The sequence below is a fragment of the Podarcis liolepis genome (assembly GCF_965112155.1).
Source record: "Podarcis liolepis genome assembly, chromosome: 7".
NCBI lineage: Eukaryota > Metazoa > Chordata > Lepidosauria > Squamata > Lacertidae > Podarcis > Podarcis liolepis.
In genome coordinates this window covers 73,129,591-73,152,239 of record NC_139561.1, presented here as the reverse complement: position 1 = coordinate 73,152,239, position 22,649 = coordinate 73,129,591, and the positions used below count along the sequence as shown (strand labels likewise).

Below are 22,649 nucleotides of genomic sequence, written 5' to 3'. Positions count from 1 at the left end.
ACTGGAAGCAACTTACAACACAACAAAAATACTAAAACTACACTAAAACAATAAAAACATTTTTTAAAACCCCACAAAAATATGAACAAATGAAAGACAGGTCTAACACATCCTGTCCAATCAAGAGAGCCTATGAATACTTAAAAAATCTTTCAGAACTACATCTCCCATCAGCCCCAGCAAGGATAGCCAATGGCTACGGATGATGGGAGGTGTAACCACAAATGTATTAATCTTTCCTCAAAGGGGAATGCACAAACCCCTTGCTCACATTACTTGACCTTTCGTCTTGGCATTTGTCTTGCAGGGCACCACTGTATCCAGAACTATCTACAATAATTCCAGCTTGGCTTCACTTTTTTTCTCTCTCCTTCCAACAATGTTCCCATGGGATGATATAAAGGTTTAAGCAGGAAGTTATTTATGTGGGATGAGAGTTGGGTGTGGGCAGATGTCTTCATTACACCCTTGGCCATTTATAATGGAGACGTGGCCTAGTTTCCCATGCATGGCAGGTATAAATAAATATCAACTGTTGGGGTTTTCAAAAGCCTTCAGACAACAACTTTCACTCCAGAATTTTGATAATATCGGGTTGCAACTGAGCTTTCCTCCAAGTTGTCGATTGCCTAATCTCAGAGCCAACGTAGCCAGCATTTTTTCCTCTCTCTCTCTCTAGGTCAATTGCTCAACCTATAGTGTAGGAAAATACCCAAATGAAATTAACTGAACCTGTTACAGAACCTAAATTACCTGTGGCCACACCTTCCTGAGCAATGCAATTGCATGTGTAAGGTAGGATCCAGTAGCAGCCACACTCGTGACTATTGGAGCAGTTTACATGCTGCAGCAACGGCAACAGCATTCTCCAGTGAACATTCAAGTTGCCATTCAGCTCAGAACATGGAGAGACTCTTGGCCCAGGAACAGAAAATGCCAGGGCCAGCCATACCTCAGCAGACTTCCTAATTTGGAGTGAAATGGCAATTTGCTTCCGGTCCTTTATCTTTTCTTTGATGCCACTTTTTGTGTCAGGTATGTGGTTATTTATGTTTGATCCCGGTTCAGAATGATGGGGCATGGAGCTGGGGGGGAAATTGCCTAGAACTAACTGTAACTTCCAGATTATTTAGATTTTCTTTATATCTTAAAATGAGACTCTTCTCCAAGTAACATTAATTAGTGAAATCTGTTAAGATATGTCCTAGGGAGAAAGGGCCTTTTCCTTCCTTCCTTCCTTCCTTCCTTCCTTCCTTCCTTCCTTCCTTCCTTCCTTCCTTCCTTCTTTTTATTCCTAGAAAATGCTGTTTGCTGTTTGTTTTATTGGGGTGGGAGTGTTGTTTTAGTTAGCATGAGTTTGCCTTTTTCTGTTTTCCTTTTACCTGCTTATTTTGTTTTTTGTTTTATTCATGTGGTGAGGAAGGGGATGGAGAGGTGGGTTCTGTTTTTGTTTGTGTGCTTTTTTTGCGTATAGTCATTACAGCGAGGGGGGGTGTTGGGGGGATGGCGTGTTGGGGTGGGTGGAGTTGGAGAGAATGGAGGAGCGTCACCTGGATTGGTTATCGTCTTCCAAAGCACCTACTCTATTCCGAACTTAAAAATGGAAAGCGTAATGCTGGTGGTCAACAAAATAGGTTTAAAGACTCTCTCAGGGCAAATTTTAAAATGTAGTATGAACACCGACAACTGGGAAACACTAGCCTGGGAGCCCTCCAATTGGAGAACAGCCTTTACCAAAGCTGTCATGGGCTTCGAAGACGCTCAAACTCAGGACAAAAGGGAGAAGTGTGCTAAGAGGAAGGCACACTGGGTGAACCCTCACCGTGATCAACTCCCACACGGAAACCTATGTCCCCACTGTGGAAGGACATGTGGATCCAGAATTGGCCTCCACAGTCATTTACGGACTCACTGTTAAAACCGTGTTCATGGAAGACAATCTTACTACGAGTGATCGATAAAGAAGAAGAAGGTGTTGATGTGGGAAGGATCTCTGTGGATAGCAAGGGGGGGAGGGAAGAGGGCGGAAGAGTTGGTCACCAGTCTGTTGGTTTGAGGTGCTTTCTGGGTGCTTAATTCGGCAGTAGATGTTGTTGCAGGGTTGTCAATCTGTGATGTGTGGGTTTAGCTGAGGTTGGTTCGTAGTCCTGTGTTCTGTGTTCAGTGGAGCTGTTCTGTGAGTGGTACTTGACTGTCTTGGTTTGCATTGTCATGTCGTTTCTATTATTTCTTCTTTCTCTTGTTGACTGTCGTTCAATCATTAGCTGTATTTTCTCCTTGACTGTCGTTCGGTGGGTCAGATGGCTGCCATTCTGGTGGAAGGTTAAGTCTGAGGTTCTCCAGAAGTTGCAGGGCTTCAGGTATGCCGGTGGCCGTGTGCTGTGTTGTGTCAGTTGTTACAATGAGACAAAAGTTGGTACTTGATTCCTGCTTGTTGAAGATGTTGGATACAGGGTCGTAGGTTTTTTCTTCGGTTTAGGGTCTCTTGCGATAAATCCTGAAAGGCCAGGATGCTGTTTTCTCAATATTGGAAGTTGGTTGAGTTTCTGAGATTGTTCCATATTTCTTCTTTATTTTTGTAGCAGGTGAAGCACACGATAATGTCTCGTGGAGGGGCGTTTGGCTTTCGGCATGGGTCTTAAGAGCTCTGTGTGCCCTTTTCAGATCATCATTGGAGGTCAGGTCGCTGATTTTTGTCTTCAGGGGAGTCACTGTGTTCTTCAATAGTTCTGCTAGTCTCTGCTAGTCTTAATAATAATAATAATAATAATAATAATAATAGTAATTTTTATTTATACCCCGCCCTCCCCAGCCAAGGCCGGGCTCAGAGCGGCTTACAAGCAATAATAAAAACAAGTTGAATGATTACAACTTAAAAAACAAAATTAAAATACAACATTAAAATATTAAAATGTAGCCTCATCGCAGAAGGAGAAGGAAAAGAAAAAAGAAAGAGAGGGAGGGAATCAAATTGGCTCCAGGCCAAAGGCCAGGCGGAACAACTCTGTCTTACAGGCCCTGCGGAAAGAAATCAGATCCTGCAGGGCCCTGGTCTTATGAGGCAGAGCTTTCCACCAGATCGGAGCCAGAGTTGAAAAGGCCCTGGCTCTGGTTGAAGCCAATCTAACTTCCTTAGGGCCCGGGACCTGCTTGGCAGGGGGTTGGACTCAATGGCCCTTGTGGTCTCTTCCAACTCTATGATTCTATGACCACTAGGGTGTTGTTATCTATGGACCTTGAGGCTCTCCGTGGGGCATACCAGGAGAGGCGGTCCCGTAGGTACGAGGGTCCTAGGCCGTGAAGGGCTTTAAAGGTCAAAAGCAGCAGCACCGGGAGCCCTGTACACCGAGTTCCATTTACCTCAGGTCCCTTTTTGTTGTTGGGCAGTTGTCATCATGGGGGGACGTTGCGACTGTTTAGGCATTCGCCATCTCCTTGGCTGAAGAGAGGGACTTTTCTTTTCTTTTCACTTTTTATGTTTTATTTCATTTTATATACAATCTTTACAACAGAAGACTTTACAACCCAAATAAACCAAAATACAAGCAAGAACATGACTCACATGTTTTAATTTGTAACATATTCTTCTCAGATTTCCTTATTTACTGTTCATTAATATTAGTCTCCTTCTTTTGACTCCTTGTTCTTGACCTCTTAAATCACATATACCGGTATATCTTTAACAATTTTCCAGATACTGCCCTATACCTCCCCCCCCCCCCCATGCTGGTAACTTCCCTTCACCCATGTGCGATCTTCTCTATATCATATTGATTCTTGTTGTGTTGACAGAGGTATTGTGTTTGTTGTTCCATATATGTTATGCTGTTGGGACACGGGTGGCACTGTGGTCTAAACCACAGAGCCTAGGGCTTGCCGATCAGAAGGTCGGCGGTTCTAATTTTTGTGTGCTGCTCTGGTTTCGCCAGAAGCGGCTTGGTCCTGCTGGCCACATGACCCGGAAAAACTATCTGCGGACAAACGTCGGCTCCCTTGGCCTATAGAGCGAGATGAGCGACACAACCCCAGAGTCGTTCACGAGTGGACTTGACTGTCAGGGGTCCTTTACCTTTACCTTTTTATATGTTATGCTATTGTCTTATATCCCTGTGCACTTTAACTATTGCATATTAAATTTGAGCTCCAAAACCAAATCTTTTCATATATTCCTTTATGGGACTTTTCTTTGGTGTTGCTCCAAACAGTGGTGTGTGATGAAATTGTCTGTAGGGGAACAGTTAGGGCCAGAGGTGCCAGCTTGCGAGGGTAATTGTGGGGAGGAAGCGGTGTATGTGAGCATTGTGCCTTCTTCCATAAGCCAGGCAGATGTTTCTCAGGCTTTGGGAAGGTAGCAGAAGGGATCTTGGACCTGTTGGAGCATCATGCCTTCCTCCCTAAGCCAGGCAGAAACTTTCCGGGCTTTGGGAAGGAGGTGCCAGGGGAACATTTAGGGGACTAGCCTAATCCACTGACTGCACACCACTGACTCCAATTTTGGAAAACACTCTGCAGGGCGGTTTTACTTTTTGGCACTGGGTGTTAAAATTAGCCAGGCCTTTTAAACTGGTTTGATGAGCCTCCCCACTTCTCTTACATCCCAAGAACTTTGATTTCTGTCTTAGCGGTGCCTATGCAGATAAATACATGTACACAAATGTTAAGACAGCAATAGCACATAGTCTATCCATTCCTTTGCTTTGTTAATTAATACAGTACAGTGTAGGATGCTTATGTTTTTCCTTATTTTTTTAAAGCCAAAGGCGTTCGCTCTCGAAGAATTCTCCTTAATGTTAGCAGACACAGACCTAAAGGGATGGGTGGATAAAATCTTAAGCCATTGAGAATCTTTCAGTTTGCTTATAGGGTCCGTCTCTCACACCAGTTTCAAAGTAGTAAGTGAATTGGGATTGTAGCAGTAGGGGATATATCACACAGACCCTGCCTTTCTGGGAGCTTGCTAAAGTTAGATGTTCATAAAGTGTCACGACTCTGTGGTTACCCCATGCCAATCTTTCAAGTGTTCCAGGAGTTGTGGTTCTGTAAGTGGCACATCGTTTTCACAACAGTCTTGCAGGCGATGGAGCCCTGCTTTGGAAAGAATAGTAGATACTGATAAGTTATCTTGAAATTGTGATATATAAGGAAGCAGGATTTAGGGTGAGGAAGCTTGTTTCTTATACCATTTGCTCCACACCTCTATAGTACCACCTGTTAAAGAGTTATGTTCTTTATTGGAAAATAGAAAAATATATATATACCTAGTATAAAATTATAAGTGCACAAGGTAAAATAAGACATGAAAAGAATAACAATTGTTAAGACACCTGTGTAAAAAAGAAAGAAAAGGGGGGGGGGGCTTACAAATTTGCAAGGCTATTCTTGTACTTAACCTAACATCAACTCTCAGAACACTTAACAAACTAGTCCCTGGGATTCTTTGGTGGAAGGCGTGATTGTTTAAAGTGGTATGGTTACAAACTTTGTTGATAAAGTTAAAAACAATTATCAAGCATAGAGTGTTGTCTTCCAGGACAAATACATGCACAGATGTAAAGTATTGTGTGCAGTCATCCACATTGCATCAAAACAGACTTGAAAAATCTTTTACATTACAGATTAAGCTCACATCCACAGGGTACTGTATACTTCAGTCTAGAGATTTAAGATAATTTCTCCATGGTGACAGAGATGGAAGGGAGATTACTATTATTAATAAATGACATAATTAACTACATTTCCCAGGATTCTTCAGGGGAAGCCAGGGCAGTTAAAAGTGGTATAACACTGCTTTAAATGATGGGGACCTTAAATGCGCAAAAAAACCACAACCCTGGTCTATAATGTATTTCTTTTATATATATGTGGTGCCTTTCTGCTTAGGTACCAAAGGCAGTTCACAATTGTAAAACACTAAAACAAAAAACAAAAAATCCTATAAAATGGAGAGTGGCCAAAGTCTCTCAGGTCAACTGAAAGCTGATGGTAGGTTCTTCCTCCCCTGGGCTTCATCACTTCTGCCTTCCCTCAGGTCGCACAGGTCTTAAGTAGCCCCGGGGAATAGTACTGGTGCCCAAGTAGTTCCCTCAGACCATTGATGGTCCTTACAAGGAGCTGACGGCATGTGCTTCTTGGCCTGAGCTTCCTCAGAGCTATATCTCCTTAAGTACTAAAAAAAAGAAAAAGTGGTATCTTCACAAACAGGAGGACACGTTTGAGGGGAAATATGTGACCCATGCACATGACATGAGGAACCAAGTTAAAATGAATTGTAACAAAAGGCCCTCAGGCTACTCAATCCTCAAACAACTGACGCACAAGATTTGGTGACTCCTTTCCGGGCTACACCTTGCGAAACAAAATTTCCCCACATATTCTTTTAGTCTGGTTTTAGCTAGGGCTTTTTTTTCAGCCGGAACTGAATTCCAGCACCTCTCAGGTGGGCGCCATTGCCATTCTAAGAGAATGAGGGAGGTGTTCATGGTGAGTTCTCACACTTTTTTTTTAAAAAAGAAAAATAGCATTGGTTTTAGCCATTAGCCATAACCAGTGCTTTTTCTGTGACTAGTACTCACTGGTACCGAGTCGCCTATTGCTTTTGCTGCCCATGTCAGCTATGTTGTGTTGACGCCTGTAATGCTTTTATCAAGATATGAGCCCTGGCGCCTCATTATTATTATTTAACCAGAAAGGCACTTGCCATAACAATATACTGCTACACTCTCCCAGAGTTAGGAAGCTTCTGCTTTTGATTAGCCACAGTTATCCATGTCGTCCAGACATGCAAATTATGGTTAGGTGCAAAGGACTCTTCCTTCTCCTTAATTAAACCTTTGATCCACCCACTGCTGTTTATACCGAGGGGCAAATGCTCTCCTGGAGATGGCAAGAATTAAACTTTCACATGCGAAGCATTATGCGAAGCATAATGCACATGCGAAGCATTATGAACATTATAAAACAAGCCAGCTTCAGTAGCTATGGTTTCAAGGCGACTTGTTTGAAGGTAATCATAGTCAGGGATTTTTCATCCAGAACTCGCCAGAACTCATTTCTGGCACTTCTTTTTCTAGAAAAATATCGCTGATCGTAGTTAATGTTAACTGTAGTCTATACATCATCATTATCAGCCATCATAGTAGCAGCGTTTTTCTTTCATAGTTCAATCTGAAAGAAAAAAGGCCTCCCAGAGCAGTTTGCATCTATCAGTGATGAGACAGTCCCTGCCCTCAGGCTCATACTGTAATCGAAGATACATAGCACACAAGGAAAGGTGGGGAGGAGGGGAATAGCAAGTACAGAAAACGAGTTCAGGCACTAGTTCGTAGTAACAGATGTCTTGTCGCAACCAGCTGGAATGGAGAGATTTGAAGAGGAGGAGCCAAACATTGCTGACTGGTTGAAGGGTAGGCTCTGCCGTTCCATCTCTTCCTCTCCTGTAGCCTGATGGAATGAGTGCCATTGGCAGATGACAACTGAGGGAAGGGTGTGATGAAGATGGTCTCTTAGCAGAGCTGATGGAGGTGCCCTGCAGCCCTAATCTGGAAAAAAAACTGTAGTTAAGCAAAAGCCCTTTTATGTACAGGAACTGATCTTTGAAACTGAAGTGTGATTTCTACATAGGCAGCTGCCCAAATTTTCAGAGTATGTCAAATAGCTAGAACGGAGGTTCCCATCTGGTGGTCCATGGATCCCATTCACATAACAAAAACTACAACAGGAATATCAAAAGTTTCAAAAGTAGGAAGTCCGCAGTATTTAGCTAATTGGGAACCACTGATCTAGAGCATCTTTGACAGATGTTCATTTGACTTTTTCATATACTGTATATAAAAATCTCCAAGGTAGAGGATTCCACACATTTCTCAGACAAAGCTGGACATGAGCACATCAGTCTGTACCCTGTTGACAGAGCAACCCAGCGGTAACAGTAACCTGTGCTCCTCCATAATAACTCACAGAGCCAATTGTAATTTCTGGTTTTCTCCCTTGTTTGCATGTTCCTGGGTGATTCCTACGCAAAGGTGTGCTACTGCCAGCTCCTCGGAACATCACGATCCTGTCCACTAATATGAAGCACTTTCTAGTATGGAGCCCGGTGACGGTGCCTGGAGCAGCTGTAAAATATTCCGTCGAATTTCAAGGGTAACTTTTCTTCACATTGAGTCTAAACATGGAGTAAATATCACTGCTGACCTTTCTTTTTTCTTTTTAGGCAAGTATGTAAAGGACAAGACAGAAGAGTCTTAAATTATGCATGGTGTGAGGAAATGGATAATTAGAACACTGGGTTGAGATCATCCAATTAAGCTGAAGGGAATTTATTCACACGATTCAGTATTAAACTATGGTGTCCAAAATATATAGTTGATGTTTTTAAAAGGGTAATAATAATAATATTTTTTTATTTATACCCCACCCTTCCCAGTTCAAAAACCGGGCTCAGGGTGGCTAACAACAAATTTAAAACACTTTAAAACACTTCCCCTAATTATAAAAGCAGCATAAAATACGGTATAAAAACATGAATAACAATAAAAATCAAAAATCAATCAGATAATCCCCATTAGGCAAATTCTGTTGCTAGTCATGATGGCAGAATGCCTCTGAATATCAGATGCTGGAGGACAACAGTGGGATAGCCCTATTGCCCTCATGCCCTTGTTGTGGGCTTCCTGTAGGCATAAGGTTAGCCACTGTTAGGAGCAAGAACCTAGACTGGATAGGCCTTTGGTCTGACCCAGCAGGGATCTTATGACCCAAGCCAATGCAAGCTGTTGAGGGCCTATCCTGCTCCTTTGGCTGAGCTCTTGCAAAATTTCCTCACAGACTGGAGCATGTAGTAGGACCTAGGCCCAACCCACACATTCAGCCAAATAATGTGGTAAATATCCTGAGGTGGTCAAGTTGACTCTATTGCTGTGTACACACGGCCAACTTGAAACACAGCCACGTCATTCTTTTTCTCAATAAGGATCTAAACTGGTTTCTTTTGGGGGTGGGGGAATGCATCAAAATGCATTATTTCATAAGAAACAACAGGATAGATTTGGATTGTGGCTGTTGTGGTGTGTACTCTGGTTTCTAAGTGGGAATGTACTGAATGCAGAGAAAATGGGGTTGTGCACACAGCCTATGGTTCCAGACTATGAGAGATGCCTTTGAATGTTCCCAAGCGTTAAAAACAAAACAAAATTCCTGCAAGTGAGAAAAAAGTAGAACATTGCGGAAAGAGGTTCTAGCCTAGCTTGCTCCCTCTTCCAGGTTTCTGCTTGCAAAGTAGCATTCAAAAATGTTATTACCCACTTCCAGTTTGGAGCAATACAACCCTTTCTATCCCCTCATAACCCTAATGTGACATTCTGATGCATGTCTTTGGGCCCAAGCCGTAGTTATTAAGTGGCGTTGCAGTAAACTAGCCCACGTGAGAAGGTTGGAAAGAATTGTATCTGCTACCAGACATGTCTGCCCTTGTGGGACTATTCACGTTGCAACACATGTGTGTGAGGGTTCCTAACAAATATTCTTTAAAACGTGCACAGAATATTTGCTTCGGGGTGGGGTGGGTCACCCTCAAGTGTACAGTGCGTAATTTGTACTCTGCTTTGATCTCAGTCTTCTATAACTCAACTGAGTAACACACTTTGCATACAGAAGGCCCCAGGTTCAATCCCTGTCATTTCCAGGTTTCTTCCTGGAGAGCCGCCACCAATAAGCATCAAGATTATTGAGTGAAGTAGGTCAGTGGCTTCAGTTGGCGGAATTGGCAATATTACACATAATACCTGTTCTTCATTTGTAAGAACTCAATTGTTTAGTGTGGCAGCGCCTACAGAACTCTCTGCCTATTGATATATCAAGCAGATGCCTTCACTGTACTATTTTCGGCACCTGCTAAAAACATTCATGTTTAGACAAGCCTACCCAGATGCTTAGAAGGTTGAGGTAATTTTAATATCTGTATTAGTATGTTAACTTCTGCATGTTTTAAATCAGAGTCATAATCTTTTCTCGATTTCACTGTTTCATCTTTTGTAAACCGCTTTGAGGAGGTTTTCTTTACAATCAAGCGGGGTACAAATTTTATGTAATAAATAAGTAAGAACCACTGCCTTCAGCAAAGCGTGCTGCATTCTTTCCCCTAATTTTTCTTCTTCTTCTTCCCCTCAGAGAATATGAGAGAGACTATGCCAACGACAGCTGGATTCCCATTGGAGAGTGTACGGGTATTAGTGTTACTCAGTGTGACATCACAGAAGACATTTCTGCCACTGTGCCATACGATCTACGTGTCAGGGCAGGTGTGGGGACCCAGGCTTCGCACTGGGCCACTCTCAGCAGCTTCTTCAATCGTGTCACAAGTAAGTGCATTCACGTGCTCCTCTGTGATGCACATCTCACGCTGGGATCCTTAGGATAATGGTAGATGCTAATGATCCCATTGGGGTACCTTGCTCCTACTGAGGTCAGTCCTGGGTGTCAGCAAACTGGCAGCATTGAGCAGCTTAGCCAGGACCCGAGCAGCTTCTCCTGGAAAAGAGGAGATTGGATAGCCATCTTCAAATATCTCAAGGACTGTCACATGGAAGAGGGAACAAGCTTGTTTTCTCCTGCTCTGGAGGGTAGGACTCAAACCAATGGCTTCAAGTTACAAAAAGGAGATTCCGAAAAGCTTTCTGACATTAAGAGCTGTTCAACAGTGGAATGGTTTCCCTCAGGAGGTGGTGGATTCTCCTTCCTTGGAGGTTTTCAAGCAGAGGTTGGATGGCCATCTGTCTTGGATGCATTAGCTGAGATTCCTGCATTGCATGGGGTGGACTAGATGAGGCTTGGGGTCCCTTCCAACTCTACAATTCTTTGATTCTATAAACCTGCCAGGACCCCACTGAAGCAGACTCATGCCCTGCCCTCTCCTTCTTCAAAGCTGAGGAAGGCAGCTTTGAGTTGCAGTTTTAAATTTCTCACAATGCACTGGAGCATTCGGTGTACATATAGCATCACTCCAGGGCACTTTGTGAAATCTGAATGGCAGCTCAGGTCTGCCTGCCACTGTCGGCAGGTAAGCTCTTGACTGAGTTGGGAAACCAACAGCATTTTGCTGTGGGAAACTCCTCCCCACAAACTTGGTCCTGATTAAGGTGATAAAACTGTGTGTGTGAAACAATTGAACATACACAGGTTGGGGCCTACATAGGGTGCCAACTTAGTTAAAATATTGGGGGAGGGGAGAGATAAGGGCTTTCCCGCATAATCAATCACATGATGCTGTGCATGCACACCATTTGACTGGCAATGCCCATCAACTTTAGGGTCCCCCGACCCCCTCAAATATTTTATCGTGATAGGCTGAACAGACCTCGGCCCCTAGGATTTGGCTCCTGTGGGCCTACGTAATGGTGGGCTGCCTCACCGTTGGATCGAATGACTTAGGGATTTTCCTGCACCTTTGGTAGTTAGGAGAATTACAGCAAGTGCAGTTCTCCCCAGTTCTCTGCTTTAATTTGATGGAATTTGCCAGGGTTGAGGTGGAAAATCTGTTTTGAATCCCATGGCTCAGCCTTCCACAAATGTGAGGTCGTAATAAAAATGGGTTGGAGCAAGTGAGTTTCCGCCAGCACATTTAACCTAATAAACACACATCTGCCCATGGAGGCGCAGGTCAATTCTGTATCCAGGGCAGCTGTCTACCAGCTCCACCTGGTACGCAGGCTGAGACCCTACCTGCCCGCGGACTGTCTCGCCAGAGGGGTGCATGCTCTAGTTATTTCCCGCTTGGACTACTGCAATGCACTCTACGTGGGGCTACCTTTGAAGGTGACCCAGAAACTACAACTAATCCAGAATGCAGCAGCTAGACTGGTGACGGCCGCCAAGACAACATAACACTGGTCTTGAAAGACCTACATTGGCTCCCAGTACGTTTCCGAGCACAATTCAAAGTGCGACTTCCAGACAAAGTTGTTCCCAAAATTTGACAGTTGATGCAGCATTTTTCAATTCTTACTTTTAGTTTTTTGCCCTAGCTGGAAAGGAAGCCAGGGCTCCCTTTTCTTTATCAGTTGATGTGCTTCTGATTCTATCTGCCTGAATTACCATTCTCTATGCATTTCATAAAGGCACACTGTATTTTGGATGGTATAGTCTCCCTTCGAATCTAGACAGAACTGGTTTGTCCTTCCTTCTTCTGTAGCTATTGCTGGTACTATTACTGTAGATGACGCCTGCAGGCAAAACTGATAACTCAGCAGCCCAAGAAACATTTCAAGTCTATGCAAGATTGCTAAATGCCTGGCCCTGATGGTGGAATCCAGTTTCCACTCCCAACTTAGCCCTGAGGGGTTTCTGCTAGAAAAACAAGAAGGAATCGGAGAAAACAGATGACAGATTCAAGATGGTACCTAAAGATTTGTGCATCAGCATGAGAGCACCTCACAAACTCAGTACATCAGCACTGAACATAAAGCTGTAAGCTTCTGCTCAAGTGGATCACCTTGGGCAATACTATACGTTCCATAGGCTGGGACCACAAACAAGATAACCACACTGAATTCAAATTTTGCACAGAATGCACTGTAAGCTACCACAGAATGCACGTGGGGCTACCTTTGAAGGTGACCCGGAAACTACAACTAATCCAGAATGCGGCAGCTAGACTGGTGACTGGGAGCAGCCGCCGAGACCACATAACACCGGTCTTGAAAGACCTACATTGGCTTCCAGTACGTTTCCGAGCACAATTCAAAGTGTTGGTGCTGACCTTTAAAGCCCTAAACGGCCTCGGTCCAGTATATCTGAAGGAGCGTCTCCTCCCCCATCGTTCTGCCCGGACACTGAGGTCCAGCTCCGAGGGCCTTCTGGCGGTTCCCTCACTGCGAGAGGCCAAGTTACAGGGAACCAGGCAGAGGGCCTTCTCGGTAGTGGCGCCCGCCCTGTGGAACGCCCTCCCATCAGATGTCAAAGCGATAAACAACTACTTGACATTCAGAAGACATCTGAAGGCAGCCCTGTTCAGGGAAGTTTTTAATATGTGACATTTTAGTGTATTTTTCATCTTTGTTGGAAGCCGCCCAGAGTGGCTGGGGAAACCCAGCCAGATGGGCGGGGTACAAATAAATTATTATTATTATTATTATTATTATTATTATTATTATTATTATTATTGTAAGGACTAAAGCAGATGAAATGTTTGAGATCCATGAATGGATCTTCTCTGTCTCTCTCTCTTTTAATCAGATCAACTGAGGTAGGGTAAGATTGATTAGGACCACAGCATTGGGGTAGGGAGGGGAGATACTTAATGGTAAAGGTAAAGGTACCCCTGCCCGTACGGGCCAGTCTTGCCAGACTCTAGGGTTGTGCGCTCATCTCACTCTATAGGCCGGGAGCCAGCGCTGTCCGCAGACACTTCCGGGTCACGTGGCCAGCGTGACAAGCTGCATCTGGCGAGCCAGCCAGCACACGGAACGCCGTTTACCTTCCCGCTGGTAAGCGGTCCCTATTTATCTACTTGCACCCGGGGGTGCTTTCGAACTGCAAGGTTGGCAGGCGCTGGGACCGAACGACGGGAGCACACCCCGCCGCGGGGATTCGAATCGCCGACCATGTGATCGGAAAGTCCTAGGCGCTGAGGTTCCAAATTAGGCTGGCAGCCTCCAATATGGTCTTCATGGACACCTGCCAAGGTCCCTCTCTGCCCTCCATTATTTATTTATTTATATCGCAGGGTGTTGTTATTTAAACCAAAGTGATGCTGTGCCTGGCTACAAAGCATATTGTAAGCATCCAGAAACGCCATCTTACCTCCTTTTCCTCATAAAGCCTCTGTCCCATCCCGTTCCCCCACCACCACCACCAGCTTTGCCTGCTTTTTTCTGTTTGTTTGGAGTGTGTATATTTGTCTTTTTTTCTTCCTTTGGTATGGGATGTTGCTCCTATTTTGGAAGTTGCCTGTTTTTTCTCTTGCTTTCTGATATTTGTTTTGGGATGTGTATCGGTATTTGGGCTGAGGGGCTTTTTGAGGAGTGGGGTTCCTGAGCATTGACAGTTTTTGTTCTATGAAATGGGTATTTTGTGATGCTCACAACAGTTTCTTAGATTTCCAAATGTTCCCCCAGGCTTGGAAAAGGTTGGGGACCCCTGCTTTAGGCTGTTCCACAGCATATTGATCCTTGTTTTTCCTAAGCTGGGATGCGAGATTCATGTATGGTCCCATGATGGATATGATTCTGTCGTTTTCACAGCCTCCCTCATTCCACCTATGTTGACTGTCACAGCTGATGGATATCATTTGCTAGTGGAACTTGAGCGTCTAGGACCTGCCTTTGAATTCTGGATATATTACTGGAAGAAGGGCCAAGGGCACAAGGTACGTTTTGGTCTTATATCTGGCCTGAGAATGCAGGAACAAAAGAGAAGAAAGTTCTCTTGCAAGTATATGGACAATATCAAATGCATTGATGAGGAACCTGTGGCCTTCCATATGTTATTGAACTTCCACCAGCCCTGGCCAGCATAGGCCATGATCAGAGAAATTGTAGACCATCAATGTCTGGAGGACCACAGGTTCCACATCCCTGGTCTAGAAGTTAGGTTAGGCTATCCTGAAGCTCTGCCAAAAACTCTGCACGTTATTATGAGGGAGCAGCACAGAAAACAATCCACAAGGAGACTTCACTTTGGTCCTTCCTAATTCCAAATTTTTTCCTGCTATATATTGTTGCCTGATGGTGTATGCAATCTCTTTGATTCCTACTTGCTGCAGTGCAAACATCCTAAGTGGGAACAGACTGTTTAAAGGATGGCCTTCTCCCAGTGAGTCTGCCTGGCCACAACAATAAACCAGAGGATCTGTTTTATATTTAATCACCATAGGAGGTCAGAATGGCTGTGGCGCAGCCTTTTCAGTTGTGGAACCCAAGTTGCAGAAAGCTCAGGGATCTGCATGTCTTAAAAGACTCTTTATCAATAAGTTTAAAGATCAGCTTGCAAAAAGTGCATTGAGAGGCTTTCTCAGTTGCTACTTCTCAGTGAAACAGAAATTAATGCAAGGACTTTGAAGCTGGCTCAGTAGTAGATGGGCAGCCAGTACAGAGGTTTTAACAATGGTATCACATGTTGCCAGCCATGTGCCCCCATCAGCTGTCTGGCCAGTGCATTCTGCCCCAGCTGGAGCTTCTGAACCAGGGCCAAGGGCAATGATCTCAATTAAAATCACCTTAACCACAGAGCCTAGGACTTGTCGATCAGAAGGTCGGCAGTTCGAATCCCCACGACGGGGTGAGGTCCCGTTGCTCGGTCCCTGCTCCAGCCAACCTAGCAGTTTTAAAGCACGTCAAAGTGCAAGTAGATAAATAGGTACCACTCCAGCGAGAAGGTAAACGGCATTTCCGTGCGCTGCTCTGGTTCACCAGAAGCAGCTTAGTCCTGCTGGCCACGTGACCCGGAAGCTGTACACCGGCTCCCTCGGACAATAAAGTGAGATGAGCGCCGCAGCCCCAGAGTCGGTCACGACTGGACCTAATGGTCAGGGGTCCCTTTACCTTTATGCCCTGCTGCAGTTAGCTTTAGAAAAAAAGTTCAATTTGGATTAAACCTTCCCTTCCCTACACTCTGCTATCCCGGTGAAAATTGCTTCATCCACTACCCTAGTATTACATTTTTTAAAAAGACATTTTGCTATCTATGCAATTGAAGTAATGTCTAGTTTGGCAGCTGCTCAGCTTACCTACAAAGAAATCAGAAAACAATTTACTTGGTAGCTTTCAAAACCTTTGGCCCTTCCCTATACAAGGGAACCTGGGTTAATCTCTTATTTCATTTGTCTTGTACTATAATAATTTAACTTCCTACAACTCCCTAATCGCCCAGAATTTCTTACAACTGCCTAGAAATAAAAGGGGTGGGGAGTGGGGAGATCTAACTTGAATTTGCTTGCAGACATTCCTATTTATATTTCCCTGAGACGGTTTTTTAATGAGTGCCTCTGAAAGTATCTGAAAGCAAAATGCGAAAATAACCGGAAATTCAAAAAGTCAAATTTGCATTCTGAAATCTTGCAGAATTTTCAAATTTGTGAACAGTTTTTGTTTTGGCTCTAGTATTTGTGCACCTTGTCTTAGGCGTTTGGCTGCGTTACAGAAATGGGCTGTGGTGGTTCTTCTTGTTTAGCAATGGAGTTCATTACTATTCGGGTGTCAGAGAGGGTGACCAAACAGGATCTCATGCCAAAGCAAAGAACAGACCACTTAATCAAATATAGGGGTGGGGAACCTGTGACTCTCCAGGTGTTGTTGGACTCCAACTCACCTCAGCCCAAAACAGCATGATCAATGAACTGGGATGATAGAAGTTGTAATGCAATAAAGTCTGGAGTAGGGATGGAGGAGAAATTCCATTCAGTATGCATTTAAAGCAGAATCTATCAAATTTGTGCATTCCAAAACAACATGTGAACAGAAACATAGATATCTTTCAAAATTTGCTCTTATCAGAATTTTCTGATGTTCTCCAAATGATATTTACAAAAATGCATATATTAGGTAAAAGTGTGCATAAAAACAAAGACACCAGTGAAAATAACATACAAAAATACATTATATTAGGGGGAAAGTGTTTGTACATTAGTTTGTGCTGCATATAAAATTAAGTTCAATAGGATAAATTTGTGCTTAAATGCTGAATTTTCATGAATATTTTTTTAAATATAAAATGTGCATTTCAGACTGGCAAAATGAGAACCCAAGAGAACCAAAATTCACAGAACTTTCCGTCTCTAGTCTGGACAGCTATATCAGGCATCACCAAGCTTTGGCCCTCCAGATGTTTTGGACTACAATTCCCATCATCCCTGACCACTGGTCCTGTTAGCTAGGGATCATGGGAGTTGTAGGCCAAAACATCTGGAGGGCCGCAGGTTGGGGACGTCTGAGCTATATGTTCCCATTACCTGATCAAATGCAACTGATTTCACCCTAGGTGTATCGCAAAGTGGTGAAAGACAGCAGCACTACCTTACATATGGACACCATGGAAGCTGGTACTGAATACTGTGTTAAAGCCCAGACCTATGTTGAAGCCATCAACCGGAGCAGCAATTTCAGCCAGGTGCAGTGTGTGAGGGCCGAAGGTAAGAACAACAAAGATACTCTCCTTTCCAGACATGGTTCTCCACTGCTGGGGGGCCAGGGCAGATGAATCTAATAAAAACTTGAACATTTGTGACACCTTTGTTGGGCTTACAGGGTGGGCAATTTCAAAAGTCTATATAAGGGCTTGCGTACCATTGTTCAGGGTTCTCCTCCCTCCTGCATGTGGTGAGTGGGGACCTGTTGCAACAGTTCCTTGAATAAAGATCAGGCTTACTAGCCGCTTTGCTTCTCAATATACTCTGATTGGCCTCTGTTATTTTCTCCTACCGATAGGGAACCCACTTAAGGACTCTATATGGGCTCCGGAATACCCCATAAGGGAAAGGGAGCACTGCTTCCCTTTACTTTACTGCTTCACATTACTCTTCTTCAGAACAGTGCAAAGCCATGTAAACACAATGTGCAGCAGTGGCACTTACATCAATTCCCAGATACTTTTCAGCTCAGAGCCCCTCATTGTGTTTTTCTGCCCTCTTAGCAACTACAGACTCTTTTTTGTCTCCAGCAGGCAAAGCCATATTGGTCACCTTCGCCCCACTCTTCTTGGTTATCTCTGTTGTGACTCTTTTGGCCCTTCTTTGGGTTGCCTGGAAAACATGTCAGATCTGCCAGTATTCCTGCTGCCCGAACGAGAGCCTGCCGGACACTTTGGTAAGATAAGAAATGGTTTGGAGTACTGTATTGAGGTTGTGCCTTAACACTTCCAGAAAAGGTAGATGTGCCCTGCTTTTAAAAGCCATGGGTTGAAGCTTGGCGCTTATACTGTGCCTGTTACCCGGGCAGGTTATTAGAATGCATAAGAGCAGCAATCAGTCTGGCTGCAGACACATGACCATACCTTTTAAAATCACATTTCTCCCCCGCCCTGAATGAATTCTGGGCATTGTTGTTACAGGTTGCTGAGAATTGTAATTCTGTGAGGGATAAACCACATTGCCCAGAATTCTTTGTAGGGGGGCATGTTCTTTGAATGTGCACATAACCTTGAAATGACAAAAGTCAGATCATTGAGGTGCTCAGATTTGTAAATGAAGGAATATTGATGTAAGGGTTACAGGTAGCCCAATGTGTTTAACAGTGGCATAGGGTGGGGGGTGCAGGGGGGTGGGCCGCACCGGGCGCAACATCTGGGGGTTAGGCTTAGGGGGCGCAAATCCACGGGTTAGGGGGCGCAAATCCACGGGGTAGGGGGCGCAAATTACTTGCCTTGCCCCGGGTGCTGACAACCCACGCTACGCCACTGGTGTTTAAAGCTATGTAACTATATTTGCCTTTGTGCTTGTTGAACCCAACGCTGGAGCAACTTAGTGAGCTATCAGGTAGAATCCTACCTGTGCTCTTCTCCCCTCGTAGTGCCACCATGAAGAGGGCTAGATACTTAACTTTTAAAATTAAAAAGCAGGGTGGAATATCACTTAAAGCTGGGGTGGGCAACACTGTGGCCCTTGAGAAACTGTCCAGTTTCCACTATCCCTGACCCTGACCATTGGCCATGCTGGCTGGGGCTGATGGAAGCCCATAAACAACTGGAGGAAGCCAGGTTCCTCATTTCTGCCTAAGGGAATCAGACTTACACAGGCCCTCTTATGGCTACAGCCCTGAGCACTGCTTTGAACACTGAGCTTTGCAATACTAATCCAGTACCTCCATCCCTCTGCAGTGGTGAAGTAAATGCTCTTCCATCTTTTCCCCATTACTGTATGTTTTTTTTTCCTCCCTCCCCCCCCCCTCTTTTCCAGAAAGTAACAGAATCACCTGCTAGGCTACTAAATTACAGGGGAGAGGAGACGGAGAAATGTGATGAGTCTGTGGAAGTGCTACCCCCTGAAGAGCTTCTCCGCTTGTGGATTCATGAAACTCTTTAATATCACACCAAGGACACAATCTGCAAGATGAGACTGCAGTGCTGCTCTCCTTTTTGCCTCTCTGAGTAAGGCACACACACACACAGTGCACACACACAGGTAGCTTTCCTCTCCTAACAACACAAAGACAGAAAATTGAGGATTTGCTTTCTTCAAAGGGAAAGGCATCATGGGGCCAGCAAGACGGGTTCCCGCGCTGAGGGTTTCACAGAGGGGGCTGGAGCCGACACATTCATCCTTGTCTGACAGAGAGCAGCAGCCAAGCTCATGGATAGCCACAGAGGCTGTGATCCTAGCTGCTTGTCATCATCTGCTTAGCTGAGAGTTAAAAGACCTTGGGCTGATTACAATGTGCTGGGTTTGCTTTTTAACATAAAGGTGCAGTGCTAGAAGGAGATGCAATTCAAATCCATGTTGATTTTGCGGAACAGGAGCAAGGAGCAGCAGGTTCGAATTCAGTGACGGACTGTAGCTTAGCAGTAGCAGCTAGCGCACATGTTTTGAGTCAGAAGGTTCTAAGTGCAATATCTGGCACCTCTGTTCAAAAGGATCAGTTAGAAGATGGTGTGAAAAATCCTGAATGCCAGAGGAGACAATGCTGGAAAAGACTGACCTAGTACAATGGTACCTCAGGTTACATACACTTCAGGTTACATACACTTCAGGTTACAGATTCCGCTAACCCAGAAATAGTGCTTCAGGTTAAGAACTTTGCTTCAGGGTGAGAACAGAAATGGTGCTCCGGCGGCACGGCAGCAGCAGGAGGCCCCATTAGCTAAAGTGGTGCTTCAGGTTAAGAACAGTTTCAGGTTAAGTTCGGACCTCCGGAACGAATTAAGTACTTAACCTGAGGTACCACTGTACAAGGAAACTTCCTATGTTCCTCCTAGTCAAAGATCTCACCTGAATAAATATTTTTCACATATATTTTTTCAATCATAGCCCTAAGCTACGGTTAACCTTAACTCTGGGATTTTTGTAATAAGACCGTTTCTTAAACTACAGTCTCAAGTTAGCTTATTTCCAGGGCCATCTTAAGCATATGCGGCGCCAGGGTGCAAAGATCCGCCCGCCACCACCCCAGAGTTGCCTCAGCGCCTCACTGGCTGGCTTGCTTGCTCCCAAACTCGAGGCGCAGAGCCGCCCGCAGCAGAAGAGCCCTCTGTGGCGCTCCAACTGACGGGTGGGCTCTTCCCGGACTCCAACTCTCCAGCCCCAGACTCTTGGCCTGGCGCCCCTGAGAGCCTGGTGCCTATGGTTAAGATGGCCCTGCTTATTTCAACACTGTTTAACCACAGATTGTCAGGTTTGGGCAACATGTGATCAGAGGCAGAGCTAGCTGCTCTGGCACCCGCGGCGAGCGCCACCCATGGCAATGTCACCCCCGCTCAGGGATGACACCCGGGCAAGCCGCACCTACTGCACACCCCTTCCTCCGCTAGTGCATGTGATTTAATTTTTAAAAAATATAAGCAAAAGCTTCCAAATTCCTCCTCATGTCTGCGCTGGAAGAGAGGTGCACAAACCTGAGGTTTGCTGAGACTCCTTCTTGTTACACAAAACTATGGCTTAGTATTATGTTTGAACTAGCTCAGTGAGAGAAGGCCCTCACTTAATATAGGCATTTTACACAGAATTCAACAACACATGGGTTGTCTGCCTTGCATTCAGGAACTACTGTGCTTTTCCAGCTTAGTTCTAACTTACTGAAAGTTGTTTACTTCCAGTGCCTAATCTGATTGGGTTAAACTTGGCCACATCTTACTTAAATGGATTAAATCACTTGCTGTGGAACTAGTTTGCTGCTTGAAAAACATTCAATTTCTGGGCCAGGTTTTAAAGTAAGACATATAACAAGTTTCACATTATTTTGGTGGGATTTTTTTTTAACTATGCAAGGCATTGGAAGGCTTGGAAAATATTTTTAAATACTGAATTTTTTTAATGTAGTTACATGTGATTACTACTTAAGTTCATTTCAAAAAGTTACCTTACAAAAGTTATGGTATCCTGAGTACTGCAACTCTGTGCATTCCCAATGTTAGCCATAAAATATAGAGATATCTGGAAAGCAAAACAATGTTTTGCATGTATATTTTATAGTCCTCAGACGTGCTATGCCAGTAATAAGGCGTGCAGGAAGATATCATGTAACACAGCAATGCTGATGCATAGGATTGGGGTGGGGACAGGGAAAAGAACACAGAGCACCTAATTATCTTGGCATGGAATTTTAATGCAGTCCCAACTCAGCCGTACAGCAAAATCTGACATAACCAGACTGTGAAGTGATGATGTTACAAAACTAGATTAGGATTGCCACATTTTCCCCTGGCAAAACCCATGTCCCTTTTAAGAGCTGAACAAAAATGTAGAAATCTAACCAAGTTCTTTATTAGTTACCTATGCAAGGAAAAACTGCAGTGGATGAATTTCACATAACCTTTGTCCAGCAAAAATACAGAAATTTATCAGTTTCAGGGAGAGGTTAAGGGAAACAGTGGTTGTGGCTCCTTACTTTCAACTCCTTGCAGTTGTAGTTTCTGTAGTTAAGAAAAGAGAGGAGTAAAGTATCCTGAGCAGAACCACTGTGAGCCTTCCTCTCTAGTTTGATAGCTGGTTTTTGAAGGAATATAACTTACTGGCAACTGGGACGTGGGTGCTGCTGTGGTGTAAACCACTGAGCCTTGGGCTTGCCGATCAGAAGGTCAGCGGTTTGAATCCTCGCGACGGCGTGAGCTCCTGTTGTTCGGTCCCAGCTCCTGCCAACTGAGCAGTTCGAAAGCACGTCAAAGTGCAAGTAGATAAATAGGTACCACTCTGGCAGGAAGGTAAACGGCATTTCCGTGCGCTGCTCTGGTTTCGCTAGAAACGGTTTAGTCATGCTGGCCACATGACCCGGAAAAACTGCCTGCGGACAAACGTCAGCTCCCTGGACCAGTAAAGCAAGATGATAGCCGCAACCCTAGAGTCGTTCACAACTGAACTTAACTGTCAGGGTCCTTTACCTTTACATTACTGGCAAAAGAAGTAGTTTACTTATTAAATTTTGTAATGATTTTTTGGAACCTGGACCTAATAAAAAACATAAGCACAGCATATGTAAATTGTTTGTCACTGGCTAATCATAACATGGAACATCTGTATGTAAATCTTATCTGTTTGCGTGACTGTAACATGCATCTGACCTATATCACAAACACAGAAAGCATATAAAATTCAATGTGGCATTAGAATGGTGTGGTCAAAGTTATTACATATACTAGAAGAGACGATATGTTTAACTTCATAGTGCTGGGAAATGTGTAGATTTTTTTTAAAAATAGAAGCCCTGGCAGCAGTCTTTATCCTCTCCAACTTGTTTGAAGTCCTCAGTTTTGTTATTTCCAAGTGTTCTCTTTCACAGCAACAGTTGTGAAAAAGGCAGATTCCATGCCAGGGATCATTAAGAAAGGAGTTGCCGTTATATGGGGCAACCACAGTTGGAATACTGTGTACAGTTCTGGTTGCCTGACCTCAGAAAGGATATTGTAGAGTTGGAAAACTTTCAAGGGGGTGGAGCAACTCCCCTATGAAGCATTTGCGACTTCTTAGCTTAGAGAAAATGCGAGGATTGGAGTTTACTGCATTAAGTTTATTA

The 22,649-nt window shown here is 44.2% G+C and overlaps 1 protein-coding gene across 3 annotated transcripts; it reads left to right on the top strand.

Annotated features, from left to right (window-relative positions):
- The first annotated feature begins 684 nt into the window (after positions 1–684).
- IL20RB (interleukin 20 receptor subunit beta) lies at positions 685–22,245 on the top strand. 3 transcript variants are annotated; one of them, XM_083512354.1, is made up of 7 exons: positions 685–1,035; positions 8,022–8,142; positions 10,168–10,358; positions 14,238–14,362; positions 16,972–17,122; positions 17,653–17,795; positions 18,884–22,245. In XM_083512354.1, the coding sequence occupies exons 1-7, from the start codon at positions 981–983 to the stop codon at positions 19,007–19,009; spliced, it is 912 nt and encodes a 303-aa protein (XP_083368480.1). In that variant the 5' UTR covers positions 685–980; the 3' UTR covers positions 19,010–22,245. The 3 variants fall into 3 exon arrangements, with proteins under 3 accessions (XP_083368480.1, XP_083368479.1, XP_083368481.1); XM_083512353.1 differs by having other exon boundaries at positions 788–1,035; positions 17,650–17,795; XM_083512355.1 differs by lacking the exons at positions 685–1,035; positions 8,022–8,142 and adding an exon at positions 9,816–9,942 and having other exon boundaries at positions 17,650–17,795.
- The last annotated feature ends 404 nt before the right edge of the window (positions 22,246–22,649 follow it).

Bases quoted from the DNA above. Each gene is read 5' to 3' on its own strand.
- IL20RB (XM_083512353.1), top strand. From the start codon at position 981: ATGGCAATTTGCTTCCGGTCCTTTATCTTTTCTTTGATGCCACTTTTT. The intron at 8,143-10,167 runs GTAACTTTTCTT...TCTTCCCCTCAG, and splicing joins TATTCCGTCGAATTTCAAGG to AGAATATGAGAGAGACTATG. The intron at 17,123-17,649 runs GTAAGAACAACA...TTTTGTCTCCAG, and splicing joins GCAGTGTGTGAGGGCCGAAG to CAGGCAAAGCCATATTGGTC.